The 18,444-nt window shown below is 34.6% G+C and overlaps 1 protein-coding gene across 4 annotated transcripts in view; it reads left to right on the top strand.

Annotated features, from left to right (window-relative positions):
• LOC5573421 (protein cycle) overlaps nucleotides 1–18,444 on the top strand; it is a 186,351-nt gene that overhangs the window by 134,956 nt on the left and 32,951 nt on the right. For 2 of the 4 annotated variants that reach the window (XM_021842134.1, XM_021842135.1), the window contains one exon: nucleotides 13,286–13,549. In XM_021842134.1, the coding sequence (XP_021697826.1) occupies nucleotides 13,286–13,549 (264 nt within the window). Of the gene's footprint in view, nucleotides 1–6,131; nucleotides 6,811–13,285; nucleotides 13,550–18,444 lie in introns of those variants that run through there. The other 2 variants (XM_021842131.1, XM_021842133.1) reach the window with 2 other exon arrangements.

Below are 18,444 nucleotides of genomic sequence, written 5' to 3'. Positions count from 1 at the left end.
ATACATTCAATAATGATTGTAATCCATTCAAAAAGAATTCTAAAGGTATCAGATTTGACATCATATCATAACGATATTCACCTCACTGAAAAACCTCAAGTCTTCCGAGCTAAAAGTTAGGTCAATTCTAATTTTCAAACGTGGTTTTCTAAAACATTAGTTTTTGTTGGTATTTTCACTTCAATTGACCTACGTATCAACTCGAACACTAAGATTTATGATCTAAATTGTCCGTGCGTGATAAAAATTCATCGAAATTTGTTTTTTCTCGGTAAAAGGCATGGTGTTCGTTTTACCACCCCTGTTCATTTTACCACCACTTCCCCTACTTGATCTATAAAATTTTGAAGATTGATGAGCCGTCACCATTCCAAGGTGCACGAGGGACTTTTAGATCTTTAGTAACAAATATGATCAAAAATGTTTGAAATTACTTCCAAGATAATTGAATTATAAAATCCTATTTCATAATTGTTCCGTTTATGACTACTTTTGCGAAGGAAATCGAATGCCAAAAAACTTCCGGAATGTGGGTAGTGTTTGGAACAGTCATCAACATATTAAATGCGTGAAATCCCTGAAATTGATGAGTCGCGAGCCCTTTTTTAAAAGTTAATCCGTTTATGATCATTTTCCCGAGGGATCCAAGAAACTGGAAGATCTACGAAATGTTGCAAATATTATTGGAAATGCTTGAAATAGTTACCAACATACTTGATTCATAACATCTTGACATCATGAAGACTGATATGCCTTAAGCCCTGTTCTATAATTTATAAGTTTGGGGCCACTATCTCGAAGGAACTAGGTGGCAAGACTTTCGACATGTGACCAACAGGGCAAAATATGATTGAAACAGTCTCCAACATACTTGATTTAACTTATCTTGAAGATTGATATGTTGCAAGCCTTGTTTCATAACTGTTACGTTTATGGACTTTTTCCTGAAGGAACCAGGTGCATGATTGATTTGCGGAATGTGACTAATGCGACTATATCAAAAATTGTTGATATAATCTCCAAAATACATGATGCACTTGAAGATTGATATTTGTGACATGCCTTGTTACATTCTTGATCCGTTTATGGACACTTTCCCGATGAAGCCAGGCACCCGAAAGACTTCCGGAGTGTGGCTTATGTGACCAAAAGCTATTGAAATAATCTTCAACATATTTATTCGTATTATTTTGTGGATTGATGAATCGCATGCCTTGCTTTATAACCGGTCCATTTGTGACCACTTTTCTGAGAGAACCGAGTGTCCGGAAAAAATCCGGAATTTGGTCAATGTGACCAAAATTGATAGGGGCCCAGATAGCCGTAGAGGTAAACGCGCAGCTATTCAGCAAGACCAAGCTGAGGGTCGTGGGTTCGAATCCCACCGGTCGAGGGTCTTTTCGGGTTGGAAATTTTCTCGACTTCCCAGGGCATAGAGTATCTTCGTACCTGCCACACGATATACGCATGCAAAAATAGTCATTGGCATAGTAAGCTCTCAGTTAATAACTGTGGAAGTGCTCAAAAGAACACTAAGCTGAGAAGCAGGCTCTGTCCCAGTGGGGACGTAACGCCAGAAAGAAGAAGAAGAAGACCAAAATTGATTGTAAAAGTACAAATTGCAAGTTTTTTTTTTGAGAAAATAAGGAAATTGGCGCTTGGGACAGTTTTCCGATCATGCGTATGGTATATGTAATTTATGCAAATTGTAGTTTATTTGGCCAAACATAACTTTCCCTTCCATACCAAGGAGCTAAAATGGCTTGATCTTCCAGTTTTGATTTTTGTCCCGCATCTCCATACATTCAACGCACTGTGCGACGTCGTAATGCTCCTCTCAACGTAGACTCCGTCACTTGAAAAAATACTGTAGCTTTCATCGCGGATGTGATGAGCGTCGGGAGCTCAATTCGTCGCTTTACAAGTCGTAGGGGCAATGGGGGCAATATGAACATACGGGGCAATATGAGCCACCCCGGTTTTGACCTCAAAAACAGTGTTTTAATGTCTAGTGTCATTATGATCTGCTAAAGGATGCCTCAAATAGCCACCACAATAAAAACCGTAAGAATATTCGTTTGAACACTCAAGATATTCACAAAAATGTACAAATTTGTTCTTCGTCATGAAAAGCTTATAATTTTGGCAGTTTTCAATTAAGCCTATAAGACAATTATATTTATAATTCTGGTAAATTTTACCAATCCTTTGAAATTTCTGATCATAATGAACAGTTCGTGAGTGAAATTAGATTTGTTCGTGAACAAAATTAATGAAAAACAAAATATTATTTTCAAGATAAAGGGGCGGGGCAAAATGAGCCACCTAAATTAATGCAAAACAAACAATGTTTTGAACATAAAAATGTATTGCTTAAATATACCAGATTATTTTTTCACTGCATAGTTATCTTTTAAGTGGAACACTTTGCTAGAAAACACGTTGAACCAAGTATCGCAATTTAGTACTAGTATAACATGGGCTGTTTACTATGTATTATGTATCTTTAAAAATTAGGCCACCAGAATCAATAATTTCAAGCAAAGCTAATACAATTTCCTTTCCAATAATGTACTCTTCATCACTAACTCTTCTCTATGCTGTTTTAAACAAAAATCATTCGATTGAATGAGGTGGCTCATACTGCCCCATATGGTTGGTGACCACGTAGAAAAACATGGTTTTTCAAAAAGTCCCTGAACTAATTTGCAAGTTGATGTTAACATTAATTATCGACGTAACATTGAAGATAACATTTTATAGTACAAGTCACTTGCATTTAAACCATATTTTTTGCTGTTTTTCTATGCATTCTGTGACGTTTTCCTTAGACGGCCCATATTGCCCCGATCCCCCTATGTGTAGCGAGTGCAATCCAACCTTCAGGGAAATCCAAAACAGTTTTGGAACTGCATGAATTGCAAAAGGAAGAGCTCGACCATTCCAATAAGTGTTTTCCTGAACGACACAGTATCTTCGTCACCTTTGGAGAAATGCAAACTTTTTGCCGTCCATTTCTCCTCTGTGTTTGATGCGAAACCTGCAACCCCATCTGAGATGGATTCTGCAGTTTCAGATCTCCCTAGGGATCTTTTTGATTTGGATAATTTTCAAATAACGCCCATCGTGGTTTGCTAAGCTGCTAAAAAACTGAAATGCACCTTTACACCTGGCCCGGACGGTATTCCTTCAGCCGTATATTAGCGATGCATGAGTGCTTTGGCCTCTCCACTATGCCGGATTTTCAATTAATCTCTTGGTGATTCGATTTTCCCAGCGATTTGGAAACAGTCATTCATGCTTGTGGTACATAAACGGGATGTTATTAACTATAGAGGTATTACTAGCCTTTCTGCTGCATCGAAGATGTTTGAGATGATCGTGCGCGGTGCTATATTGGAGGCCTATGTAATATGCACTCCCGGAGCTAAACGACTTTTTGGTGTTTCTAAGAATATTTTAGAAAAATTGGAACATTTCTCTTGGAGTTGCTCTAGTAAAATCGTGTGTTGGGGATCCTTATTATCAGTCTCGGATGATACAATTTCCCCATATATTTCGCAAATACCTTAAAACAGTACCGTGGGCCGTTTTGCCTCAAGGGTGCATATTACCCCAAAATTCCTTACTGCTTTTAGTGCATGCAAAGAATAGCAAAGATCTCCCGGGATTTTACTGATACGAATTGCCTGAAAACTGTTTATTGTTCACTCGTACGACCTCATTAAGAGAGAACTTGAAATTAGAAATCCTGTAACGGAAGTTTATCAAAATAACACTACGGAATCTTCCTTGGCATGATCCGCTGAATCTGAATCAAATTTTGCAATCAAGTCTTTCTACTAAATACTATCGAATACTTTTTCCATGTCTAGACGAACATGACCAGTAGAATAGCCTTCAGATTTGTTTGAACGAATCGAATTTGTTACACGTAAAAGTTGATGAGCAGCCAAATATCCAAACTGTTCATTGGCAAAAACTGAATTTTCGTTGATTTGGACGACAATCAATCTGTTCAAAATGACCTTCTCAAAAAGTTTGCTGATGATGGAAAGCAGGCTGCTTGGACAATAGCTTGCGGCTTTTGTAGGTTTTTTGTCCGGTTTAAAAAGAATAACTCCGGAATTACGTGGCCAATATCATATTCTGTATGACATATGGAAACTAGAGACGTGACCGATTGCAACAGTGGTAAAATTTTAAAAATCGCTTCAGAAATAACGGAGATATGATTTTTTGAGTCTTTTTCAGAATGCTCAAAACGTATCAAGAGAGGATAAGGGTTAATTAAATCAAGATTTTTTCCAAACTTCTCTAAATATTTTTATAGCACTCTGTCTTTAATATTCAAAAAATTCTTTCCAGGATTCCTACATTGATATTTTGCTTCATCTTCTTCTTCTTGGCATTACATCCTCACTGGGACATTGCCTGCTTCTCAGCAGTGTTCTTATGAGCACTTCCACAGTTATTAACTGAGAGCTTTCTTTGCTAAAGTTTCCATTTTCGCATTCGTATACCGTATGGCAGGTACGATGCCCAGGGAAGTCAAGGAAATTTCCTTTACGAAAAGATCCTGGACCGACCGGGAATCGAACCCAGACACTTTCAGCATGACTTTGCTTTGTAGCCGCGGACTTTAACCACTTGGCTAAGGAAGGCCTTTTGAAGTTTTCCATGTCTGGCAAATTTGAAGGTCTGGAATGCCTCCACGTATATTTCTAAAAGTCCTTTTAAAAATGTCTCTGAGCAAACCATCTAATATTCTTTTAGATTTTTCTCCAGGAATCCTTACGGGCGTGCCTACTGAGATTCTCATACCAGAAACTACCTCAAAAATCTAAGAATTTCTCTTAGATCACCGAAATTTTTACAGAGATTCGTATTAAGGATTTTTTAAGAAACTCATCCAAAATAGCAACAACAATGTCCTAAGAAGCATTTGCTGGAATTTTGTAAGCCTCATACAAAAAATGCCTTATCCACAGATTACTACATAAATTTTGTCAGAAATCATCCAGAAGTTTTATAAGGAATTCCCTACCAACATTTATGTTGAACAAGAGCCAAACAAATCACTCTCAAGCTTAGTTCAATTTAATAAACTATTGTCCAGCTTCTAATGTTGCTTGGGTTTCTACTAGAATTACTTTATAAACCTTTACAAGGACTTTCAAGAACTTGTACAGATGTTTTTCTCAATATATATCTTGCAGTAATTTGTGAAATCCAAGAAGTAATATTTTCATACATTCTCGTTGGATTCCGTACATTTTTCTTTCGTGATTCGTTGGAGGTATTGGAGATAAAAAATTGCAGGTCTGATTCCGGGAGAAATCCTTACGACATGTTAAAGATGAAGCTTCGTGATGAAAATAAAAATACAAATAGGAAGGAATTGCTGAAAATGCACATCTAGTTTAATTCCTGTATTTATACCGACGGAATTCATGAAAATTACTAAAATTTGTGTGAATGTTTTTGAAAAAGATGTTAAGAGTACTGCAGAGAGAATTCCTATATTTAATTCTTGAACAAATCGGCAGTGAAATCTCAGAGAACTACATACTGATATTATTTGGCTCATCCGAGCAGTTATGCTTGCTAGGATAGTAACTTATTCTATAGATAGTAAAACTTTTACAAATTATTAGAGGATTCTCTGGAGTTGTTTTTAGAAAAATCAATACCAGGAGATGTTTTTAGTGAAATTTCTAGTCGGCTCATTGAAAAACATGTGAAATGCCTCCTGTAGTTTGTTTCTGTTCGAATCTTAAAATGGTACTTAGAGGAGCTTTCAAAGGTATCGGAACATTTCATGAGTCCCATGGGATGCATTTCATTAGGCGTTTCCTGGGAAATTTTTAACTCGAAGAACCAAAACGTGTTCTGCGCTGAAGTTCTCACCGATAGGTCACCACCAAGAGGTGGTGTTACCATAAACGCACATTTTCCAGATTTGCCCTCTTAAAAATAAAGCTCTGGCTTTGATTTACCTTCACCTTAATGATAATTAATGCCAATGCTAATATTTTGACAAACTTCGAGTAAAGTTCTTTAACATTGAAAGACCTATACTGCAGGTAATACAATACTTTCTCCATTAGCAAAACCACAATAGTGAAGTCTGTTTAAAGTGACTCTATAAGCATCTTATCGTCGTACTCACTTCAATAGATCACAGTATTAACATTAACGCTGTGATTACGTAACCCGCGAAAGGCGCTAGGATTAAATTACAACGGGAAGATGTGAGATTAATTGCATTTCAACGATTTATCGACGGAGAACACACGACTCGTCGTTCAACTAATGATGGTAATATGCTATGCGTCGTCGTCATCGGTCGATTGTGCTGCAGCTAATTACAGATCTCAGTGAATTAAAATAAACCTCTGCCCCTCCGATGGGATTCCTACTGGTTTAATCGTGCAATGTGATCGGTGCTATTTTTGAGTGAATTGTTTTCGTAGTGCCAAAATAAGAAACAAGACAGCCAAATAAGGTTTGAAAAAAGTGCGTCTGTGAAAGCATGGTGGCGAGAAATTTCTCCCTGCAAGATCTACCCTACAACCATCTGTTGCAAGTTCCGGAAGAAGAACGTGAATTTCTAACGTTGGACGAACTCAAGCCACACCAGTTGACCGAACTTGGAGTGTCCGTATCGTGTTCTCCGGTGCAGCAGTCGCTAGTTCCGGTGGTTAGCGGTGAGATCACCAATCCCGTCATCAGTACCGGCGGATTGCTTCAAAATTATCACCACCATAACGTCTTCTATGATATCGGGGCTTCGCGATCGCCCACCAAGTAATAATAATCACGACTCGTTTAGTGGATGTATCGTAGAAAATAGCACCGTGGAGAGATCTTGGAAGCCGTTGTCGGGCGGATTCCTTAACCTCTACGAATTACATGTATTTCACGTAACAATCGGTTCATTATCTGATTCAGGGTGTGTCTGAAACCATTATTATCAAAAAAATGTCAACCAATTTCGTCAACTCACCGTTCGAAAGATATAACCACAGACAAACAGACGTCACACTCTCATCACTGTCCATCGATCACCTTTTTAACGGTCGAATCAAAAATATGGTAGGTGGCCAATCCGCCACCCTCAGCGCTCGCATCATTTTTGTTCGTGTTTGACGTTTACACACTACCGCCATCTGTTGGCCTGTCGGCCAAACATACCGATTTTAGCATTGGGCGTACATGTCCTCGTGACTATGATTTTGATAGGGTTTTGTTCTAAGTGTTACGTCTGTTTGTCTGTGTTATAAGTATATATCCTGATTTTCATCAGAAACTCCTCAACAAAATTCCAATAAAGTTGTTTCAAACCTTCTTCTGTATGTTTTTTTTTAGAAATCTGATATGGAGTGATTCATAGAAGAATTTGTAAAGCAAAATATAAAAAATATTGAGATATTCCTGGAGTAGGAATTATTTCTAGAACCAGGAATGATGGAACTTCTGTAGAAATTTTTTGAGAAGTTCAATAATGAATTGCACAATTTTAGATAACCTGGGAAACATTTCTTCAAAAAATTCCCAAAAATATCGTTAGTACGGTATAAAGATAGTTTTTGCATTACTGCTTGGAAACGAATTTGAACTGCTATTTTAAAAACATTTTTGTTTTGTGTAAAACTGCTATTTTTTATATATTACAACTAATTCTGCTTTGGAATCTAAAGATGGCTGTCATAATGCGCAGTGGGACGGATTGGGGTTTTAGAAGGAAAGATGGAGCTCAATTGCGATTTAACGTAAAAATGATTTTCTACAAAGTTGTTCCTATTATAAAGAATTTTTTTGGTCGTAACGAAAGTTAGGGTGGCCTTTTGCAAAAAAAGATAATTATCAAAACTATTTTATTTTAAGGAATTGATATAGTTTGTTGTACAAAGTTGAAGATCGAAAAAAATTAAGCTAATTTGGCGAAAAAAGATTTTTCCTAGCCTTTTTGCTATTGATGTGGGATGGCCTTTCAAAAATTGGTTTTCGTGTTTTGTTTTCATTATTTCAAGTTTCTCAGCAAAACTGTCTTCCCATCACTTTTAGAGCTAATTGAAATGCAGACATGGAAGATATGGCTAATGGAAACAAATAGATACAATAGATAGTATTTTAGTAATGAAAATTTAATTTACTTCCTTGGACATAAAGTATTATCGATACCAATACATACGATAAACGAATGCAAAATGACAAATATGGCAAAAAACTCTCAGTTAAGAACTGTGGGAGTGCTCTTAACAACAATAACCGGAGAAGTATGATCTGTTCCAGTGGAGACGAAATGTCTAAAAAAATAGTGCAATTTTTTTCTGATGAAAAGTTGAATACTTTTTAATAACAAAAAAATGCACCTTTTTATGATTGTATAGTTGTAGAAACAAAAATAATTGTGTTGGCATGACGATAGTCTTTGTCAGCTTAAAATGTGAAAAAAATTGGCAGATCTGTTTATTAATGATATGAATCCAATCTCCCATATGCTCCTTATCATCCTTTCCATGAAAATAGTGATCTGTGACAATTTAAGCTTTCTAGGTGGTGATTTAAAGGTGCCCAAAGTCAATGTAGGTTTATATGAAAATTACTATGGAGAAATTTTGAGATATGTTCCAAACACGCTAGTACTGTAATGTAAGTACTAACTTATTATCCTATAGTAAAAACTCATTTTTCAAACCATATTAAAGAAATTTGTTGATGTGAGAAATTCAATCCGACGGATAGCAGATGAGATATTCATGAGTTTTTTTTTTTGCTATTATTTAGCTTAATATGGGATTATAGCCCTGCAATTATGTACAAAAATCCCAAACAAAATTAGCTCAAAAGTGTTTTGTTTCTTCAGCAACATCCTTCATTAAGGTTGGAAGAATGAGTTTAAAATGGGATGATAAGTTTGTACTTACATTAGAGTACTAGCGTGTATGGAACATTTCTCAAAATTTCTCCACCTGGGCCACCTTTATATCATCTAGTTTTGAAGATATTCTAAAATTCTTTGGGATACCAACGCGTAACCAGAACGCCTCGTTAACTTCTCAGGCTACAGAATTTTTAATCGTATTCGGATATTCACTCTTCAGAACAATACTTAATGAGAGTATGTGGTGAAAAAATGAAGCAATTTGATGAAGCCGTCTGTAAATAATAAGCATTTAGATTTCTGGAACCACGATGGCCAAATAAAGATCTTAAAAACTTCATAAATCATGAAATCTTAATTTTCAGATATCTTCAAGAATTCTTAATTAATTCGTATGATTTTTTCAGAGTAGCTCCTTATTACCTGGCATTATATAGCCTACATTTTATTATTTTTGATAAGTTTTCCAAAGGCATTTTATGTTGAAAATGTTGGTCCCCCAAAACAAAACTGGAAGAGTTATTCGAAAACATGTGAAAAAATGGTGCAAAAATATTGAAAAACAAAAAAGTTATAACGATTTGAATATTTATTTTGCTGTAATAAATGAAGTTCCCGGTAGAGGGGTTAATAACCGTTAATAACATATTTTTAAAAGCATCTCCCCAATTCACTACAAGGTTCAATTTTCTAGCATGGATTTTCTAAACTAATTAATTAATGAAATCATCTATATATGATCAACTATTGCATACAGTTATTCTCCTTAATCTAGGCTGGAAAGTCAGCGTCATAATTACAAATCGTACTCTATATCGTTTCAGATACGATATGTCTTCTACGGTGGACAAATCACCTGTAAACGAATTTGCGGTAATTAGGCATTCGTTACTTCCAATCAGAATGTTTCCCAAAGAGCCTGTCAAATCCCAAAACAGAAGTGTTCGAAAGTTTAAGAGGAGCCATGTCATAAAATTTAACCGTGAGATAAATTTAGACGATATTTTCAGAAGACTTTCATCCTTATTTTTATTGCTGAACTCCTTTGACTTTCAGAAGTACGTTTATAAGCATATGAAACATACTAGTTTTTTTTTGTCACGAAAAAATACTCTCCCCAACTTCATCTATATATGAAAAAACGTTTGTTTTTCATGAAAAATGTTTATAACTATTCACCAGCAAAATTGTACAGGCCTCAAAATATGAATTTCAATCGGCTCTAAAGATGAAGGGTAGACAACTTTGCTGAGGAATCTAAAACAAAAATAAAACACAAAAACCTATGTTTGAAGGGCCAACCTACATCAACAGCGAAACATGCTCTAAAACGGTAACTTTTTGAGCTTGGAAAAAAACTTTTTTTGTCAAATCAGCTTGAAGATACATCTTTTGAATGTTCAATGTAAACGTGATACCGTCAAACGGGGCTTCTTTTGACATTATTTCCACATTCTTCAACTTTGAGGATTTGTAGCTCTAATAATTATGGATAGATTTCGATAATCCTTGCATATATCTAAGTTGTATATGTACGTAGCAAATGTGCAAAATATGAAAAATATCCATCAAGAAAAAAAAATTGCTTGAATAGCGAAAAAAATGTGTCCTTCAAAACAAAATAGGGGCTACTTTGGACACTTTTAAAAATCAATACGATTTGGTAACAAAATAATTTTTTCTCATAAATTTCAAACTGATTCTATAGATTATTGTTCATTATGGTGTTTTAGAACGTTTTTTCATCGATAAACCTAATATAGAAAATTGTAAAGCTCGATAATATTAAATGTGTAACACTATTCTGCGAAACATGCTATTCACATTTTTTAGTTTGTAACTTCAAGTTAACTTCCTTTTAAATTGAGCTGTCAGCTAAGATTGCTTGGCTGTTTATGATGATATAAACCAGGGTTTCTCAATCGGTGGTCCGCGGACCCCTGGGGGGCCGTAACGGCTCCTCAGGGGTCCGCGAAGCTATTTCAAATAAGCGTCTAGTTGCTGTACAAATATTTCAAAACTGAAACTTATTTTATGTTACTTTCAAGAAGGCTAGTACTGATAAAATACATTCAATATCAGTTTGTTTATAAGAGTTTGTTAGGTTAAATTACTATTTGTGCAGTTGTTCTAAACTTTCTTCTCCTTGCTTGATTTTTATTCCAGCGTGAGCTTGAAAATAATTCTAAGCTTGTTCAATGTGATATGAATAGGAATGTCCTTGCATATTTTGGTTTCAAAGATCTTCAAAATTCCTTGGGACTCTGATACATTATTGGAGCGATTGAAGAACTACGATCTCTTTTTAATTTTTTTTTTCCATAATATTCGTGGAATCCACTCGAATCTATCTTCAGGATTTTTGGGTAAATTTCTTAAGATATCTATAGTATGGCGAAGGCCCAAGCAGTCCGATTCATTTTCGCGCGCTTGGAGTGTTTCTTCGTTGGCTTCGTTCGCTTGCTAAGTGCTTTGGAAAGGCCCAAGCTGTCCGATTCATTTTTCGCGCGGTCGGTGTGTTTTTTTTTCAGTTAGCACTTTATTCGTTGGTTCCCTGTACAATTTCGATGATTCTTGTTAATCACGGAGTAGCAACTACGAATTGTACGGTCATCAATGTTCATGTTGATGCTCATGCACAAATTTCCTAAGATTCCTTGCAAAGATTCTAGATAGATATCTGACAAAGTTTTCGGAAAGTTCCCGGAGATTTGTTCAACGAATTCTATCCACAACCTATAGTTGGCTCTTCAGAAGCACATTTGCAAATCATCCACGAACTTTTATTTAGCATACAATTTTGCTGAATAAAAGTTAAGTAACTTTTAAACATATTGTGACTGAACCAACTTTTATAAAGCTTACTAATGTTACTTGCGGTGGGAATATTATCAACATAATTTTATGTTGGGATCTTGACCTACGAATTTTTATTCAGGGTTTTGACAAGATACTTTCTTGAGATTCCTTATCAGATTCTTCGAAAGATATTTGTTAAACTCCTGACTAGTCTTAGTGGACTTCTTCGAAGGGTGATAGCAGAATGCTTGCATTATCTACTTGTTTTGGGTATGACTGCCAAGAATATCTATGGATTTCAATATCAACCATTTTCAGGGGGCTGTGGGATGTTTGTAGGACTCTAAAGGGGGTCGCAGCTACAAAAAGGTTGAGAACCACTGATATAAACGAATGATGTAAGTAACAAGTACTGCGATGATTATCTTGTTTTGTACAGACACATTCGTTCTGATTCTTAATTTTATATGATTGATATGTATAAGGATCTCATTGATTCCTGTAACTTAATGTATTTTTTATTCAAAGTGCAACTTATGAAGTATAAGAAAGTCTCCAAGATCGGAAACAATTAAAATTTGACTTATGTTTGAAACACTTTGGATCTCAATAGTTTAGAGATGGCCTAAGAGTAGTTTTTTTTTGTAGCAGATGAAGGATGCAATTGCTTTGTACTGCGGATTCATATGACCAATTTTTTTTTAATTTTGCTGTGACTTTACTGATTATATGGATTGAAATATATTTTGTATAGCTAATCACTATTTTGAATCTTTTGTTCATTTTTTTTGTGTTGTAAAATATACAAATCAGCACTTTTGAATATAATAACAGTCGTAAAATCAAGACCTTTGATCTATCATTTTACAAAACAACAATTTTCAACATAAAATTTTCAAAAAAAAATCTATGGAACATAACTATTTGATAGTTTTGTGATGCTCCTAACAATTTTGCACCATATGTGAATCATTTAAACAATGTTTACATAGCCAATGTTGTGTTCCTTGCGAATATTTGTTCGGACTTTTGTGATATATTTTCTTGTTTATCCTGTTATTGTTGATGTTGTTCTAAAAAATATTCATGCCTGGTTGTAGAGCAAATATTGCTTAATAAAAGTGCTGAAGACACAAAATGGCTCAATATTTATGCTGCCATTAAATCCAAAAAGTGAATGTCCAAAGTAGCCCCGTCCGACGGGGCTAAACAACTTTAGTTGATTTATCAATTGATAATGGTGTTCTTTTAGGGAATGCTTTGTAACATGTGCTGGGATACAAAAGAAAGAAAAACTTTTAAATCACATTTTCACACTTTCATTTCCCTTTCTGAAACATTATCAAATACATGGAAAAGATGCTCGAATATCTTTTGAATAGTGTGTGCCAAAGTAGTGTTTTTTCGTTAATAACGGTTTCAGACACACCAGAATACACATTCCACGGTGCTCTATCATCGCTAGTAATCTTGAAATGAATGCCTACTGTGTTGATTATATTTTGCTTTGAGTATTCGTATTTGTAGAATTGTATGTTATTGAACTCAGTTTTCAAGTAATCCAATGATCATTTTACTTGTTACTTTTTTTTTCAGTGCGAACACCGCTGGAAATGATCATTTGACGGCGACTACCGTATCGACGGTCACCGTTTCCAACGCGGCCCTGTTGGATTCCATGCAAGCGAGTATGGCCGCCGTGTCGAATCTCAACAGCCACCAGCAGAGCCTTCCGTTGGGCGGTGCCGAGACCCTGCACATGGGAGTTGACCATCACGGTGGCCACCATCATCACGATGATGATGGTGACGGTATGGGGAATGGAGCCGCTGACAGGAGGAAACGGAAATTTTCATACAAGTGAGTACCTAAGTGGTGTGATAACAGGTGATTGGCTCTACCCGGATAGAGGTGAATAACAAAATAATGGTAAAATAAGAACAAATTTTGCAATCATATCTAGTTTAACCATTATTATGTTATTAATATATGACATTGAATATCTCATTCATAGCAAAACGTACAATCATAGCATAATTTGTTATTGGTTTGTTATACTTGAAAATCATGTAATAACTATTCAATAAAGGGGCCCAGATAGCCGTAGCGGTAAACGCGCAGCTATTCAACATGACCATGCTGAGGGTCGTGGGTTCAAATCCCACTCGTCGAGGATCTTTTCGTAAAGGAAATTTTCTCGATTCCCAGGGCATAGAGTATCTTCGTACCTGCCGCACGATATACACATGCAAAAATGGTCAACCGGCAAAGAAAGCTCTCAGTTAATAACTGTGAAAGTGCTCATAACAATACTAATCTGAGAAGCAGGCTTTGTCCCAGTTGGGACGTAACGCCAGAAAGAAGAAGAAGAAGAACTATTCAATAACAAAATATACTATCAGGGAAAAATACGTTATTCGTGCAAAAATACTAAAAAACATTAAATATCTAAAGAATAACAAAGTTTGCCATCACAGTAAAATATGTCATTATTTTGATAATTGAAAACTTTGTTTTAAAAACTCATGAGAACAAATTAATATCAAATTTTGCCATAATAGCTCATTTTACTATTCGTATGGTATTCATTGAAGATTTGAAAAACAAGTTTTTTGTAGGAAAGCAAAAAGTTTATTTTTCGATTATGCTAAATTTAGATATTATAGTCAAAGAAGTGAAATTACCATTATTTTGATCTACCCGTGAATAGCTTATTTAGTTATTATTTTGTTATCAATATCTTAATAATAACATATTTTGTTATTTAAGGTTGCCTATATTTTTGCTATTATTTTGTTATTACAATTGCAAAATGTGATATTATTTAGTTTTTATACCATACAAACTTAGTTATTATTTTTGTTATTTTATCTCTTATTTCAAGCAAACAAAGAACAAATTTTGCTATTCATACATTCTATTTTAATGGTAAATTTTGCTATTCATTTGCAATTCTCCTCTACCCGGGTAGTACACAAATATTCATCAGTAACTGAATCGGTAAACTCTCCCATAGTGGAGGTATGGTGTATGGTATATTGTGCAAAAGTTTGGGTTCATCTAAACATACTTAAAACGCGAAACTTCTATGAAATCTCAAACCATTTATGTATGCGCGATTATTTGCGTTTGAAAAAGCTAAATATGATCTATTAAAATCGGTTGAAAAATGGCCTAGATATTGACAAACTTTTGCACGATGACTAGAATGACTGCTTCATTTATTTTAAATCGTTTTCTATTTTATCCGACAAACTTTCGTGAGTTTCGTTTCAACGTTTCATTTTCAAAGAATATAAGATTACGATTGATACATGGATATAAAATTTTGGTCGATCCAATGCTAAGGAAATTTGCCATATTTTTTCAGCGTATTTTTTGAAAAATGTCTCAATTTTAAGTAGAAATTTAGTATACAATATTCAAAAAATGTTTCTAGAAAAATACATATAAAGTAAGTATAACTCATTGCCTTTGAAATGCGCCATAGATAGTTTCAATTGGACGTGTTATCACAGAGATATGGACAACACACTTTTGTACGTTTTTTAGGGTGTGAACCCAAACTTCAATTGCCCGAAAATATTTCAAACATTATAATAGTGCAAACTCAAAATTTGAAGGAAGTAAAATTTTTAAACAGTCAGAACTATGTAGAGATCTCATTATTGAACGTCATAGTCGTTTAGAGAGAGATCAGAAAATATTGTTTTCTGCGATGGCGCTGTCATGTGGTGATATTCTGAACTAATCAATGTAACATGGCAGCCCTATCCCAACCGACAAATAGACGTAATACTAAATTTTCATCGACCACCATAATTTGCTGTTTTCTAAATTTAACACATCGTTTTTCTTCGTGTTTGGCGTTCTACACTACCGCCATCTGCAGATCTTGTTGCACAAATGATGATGGTGTAAACTGGGCGATGGATTTTAATGAGATTCCTTTTAAGTGTTACGTCTGCTTGTCTGTTTTTTCGCTGATGCACATATTTACTGAAAAAAGTATATTTTTGTATAGAACTGTTTCTGAGATATAAGCGTCCGAAGTTTCTAAATTTAGTTTTTTTTATAATAACCTCTCCCCACGATGAAACGCTTTTTTAAAAATTTTATAAAAAAAATTAAAAATAGAAATACCTTAATATAATTTTTAACTGGATAGAAAACTCAAAAATCCGTTGAAATTTCGCAAAGGTATAGTTAACGATTTGAATTTGATATCAGTATGACTCCAAGACACAACCAACGTAAACTTTTAGAGACAGGAGCGGTTCCACAGAAAATGACGACTTTTTTTTCACAAATTTCATTTTTATATTTTTTGATTTGGATGAAATTTTGCACATGCTTTCTTTATGCCCAAGAATGCCTTTTTGCATCATCGATTCGCCATTTTGACTCTAGCCTTACTTTTGAGAAGGGCCTAAAAATAAAATCCTTAATAATTTTCAAAAAATTATAACTTAGAAATGGTTTGTCCGATCAGTATGGTGTCTTCCGCAAAGTTTAACACGGAGAAATCAGAATACCCAAAAAATAAGTTCTTTTTACTCAAATTTGGGTAAATTTAGTTTTTAACCACGGTTGGGTTGTTTTGCCTCTCTCGCAACAGCAATGTTGTCAAAAACAGAGAGAGACGCACCGACCCAGTGTCGAAGTTCAATGGAATAAGCCAAATTTGGGTTCTTTCGAGTTTACCTAACGTTAAGTTGTTTTAACCCATCAGGGAGACTTCGAAAGCTAACGCGGGGCAGATTTGTTTTGGCACTGAGTTGTTTGTTTTGCCGTTGTCAAATGGAAACAACCTAATGATAGGCATATATCAGTTAACCCAAATTTGGGTTATCCCACGGAAGAGCCGAATTGCGTCAAAAGAAGTCAAAGTTGTATTGATTTGCGGCTCCGTGAAGGTTACTGTTGGGACTATCTGGAAAAAAAATATACACTGTAAAAAAAAGTTGCATTTTTTATATTTCGAAAATAAAGCTTAAAAATCGTATTTTTGATTTTATTTTTGTATGTTAAAGTATCAAAAAAATGAAGTCTTTTGCACAGTGGGTCAAGATGGAGAAATCGTGGACAAAAATGTTATGATTTTAAAAAAAAGGTGAATTTTCGAAAATGGTCATAATAAACTTTTTAAATGTTTTTCAACTCAATTTTATGAAAGTACGCAAAATTTACAACAAAAAAGGTATATGAGGAAATCAGGCTAACTTTTACCGTTTTAAAGATACAGCGATTTTAATACAAAATTATGATATAATTTTCAATTTTTCGGTCATTTTCGAATGTTTTTCGAGGCTCATAAGCCTAGAAATGTGTTCATTGTCTGAAAGAGCAGATAATTTTTGACTAAAATGTTTGAATAAATATTCATTTGGTAATTTTTCATGGTATGAGGCGAAATAATTAAATAAATCTGCTCTGTAAAAATGATTTTTTTTTTTTAACGAAACACAACTTCAACATTCAACATTGTGATATTTTGATATATAATTATCAAGAAAATATGGAACAAAATGGTAAAAGATAAAAAATAACAAAATAACGAATATAAACGATCAATACGTGAAATGCATCTATATCGATTTAGGATAATGAAATATTTCCATTCGAAAACAAAAGCTTTATGAGTAGAGGAGTAACGTGCCCAGTTGTCTCACACAAATACACCTGATGTTTTCTTAAAGTACAGTACGTTGGTATATTTTTGTGGTCGGACAGAAACGTACCTAATAGTTGATTCAAGTACCCATGTTGGTATAAAAAAGAAAATTATTTTTGAACAATGGGTCACAACTGATAGATGCGATATAGAGACGTTCACAAAACAGAAGGAGGAGTTTGTTTCCTATTTCATTCAAAAGTTAGAAAAATTGATACCACATGATTGAATTAAAAAAGAGCAGTCTACATAAAAAAATAACTTGCAGGAAAGGGAATTTGTAGCTATAGCGATTTTTCAGAAAATTACACTTTTGTACTTCAGGATGAGCAAGCAACTATTCATCCATTTGCGATTTATTTTAAGGAAAATGGCATGCTCAATCATTTAAGCTTTGTAGTAATTTCCGAAGATTTGCGGCATGATTATATATCCGTTAACTTATTTATCTCAAAAATGATTAATTTTATACGCCAAGAAAAGCACTTAAATTTGAACAAAATTTACTTCATGTCCGATGGAGCTGCATCACAATATAAAAATAGAAAGAACTTTTCTAGTCTTTGCCAATCTAAGAAAAACTATGATATAGATGTTGAATGGCATTTTTTCGCAACATCGCATGGCAAAGGGCCCTGCGATGCATTAGACGGATTTCACGCCAACTCGACACGCGATTGGCAGCACCCCTTCAGAATTCAATGAAACTTTCTGGATGTCAAAAGTATGTGAAACTAAGATACTTTGCATACTTTGTTTTTTCAAAATCGATCTAGACTAACATTTGGAACGGGTCAAAGTTTTTTTTTACTTTTTTTATAAACTCAAAAACGGTAAGACCTACAAAAAAGTGTTGTATGGGGGACTGTCGTGAAATTTCTTGACGTTTTAGAGAAAAATATTGAAAAAATAAAAATAAAAACACATTGTCTACACTGAAAAAAAAAAATATATTCAAAACTTTGAAGTCGATTTAAAAAAAAAAACGGCCACTTCAGATTTTGATCATCCTTAAGCCAAAAGTTTCGTAATTAAATTTACAAAAAGTCGCCCATACATTGCAAATTGGGCATATTTTAGA

The sequence above is a fragment of the Aedes aegypti genome, chromosome 2, assembly GCF_002204515.2.
Source record: "Aedes aegypti strain LVP_AGWG chromosome 2, AaegL5.0 Primary Assembly, whole genome shotgun sequence".
Lineage (NCBI taxonomy): Eukaryota > Metazoa > Arthropoda > Insecta > Diptera > Culicidae > Aedes > Aedes aegypti.
The sequence above is the reverse complement of the archived record's forward strand: the minus strand, read 5'-3'. Positions and strand labels throughout refer to the sequence as shown.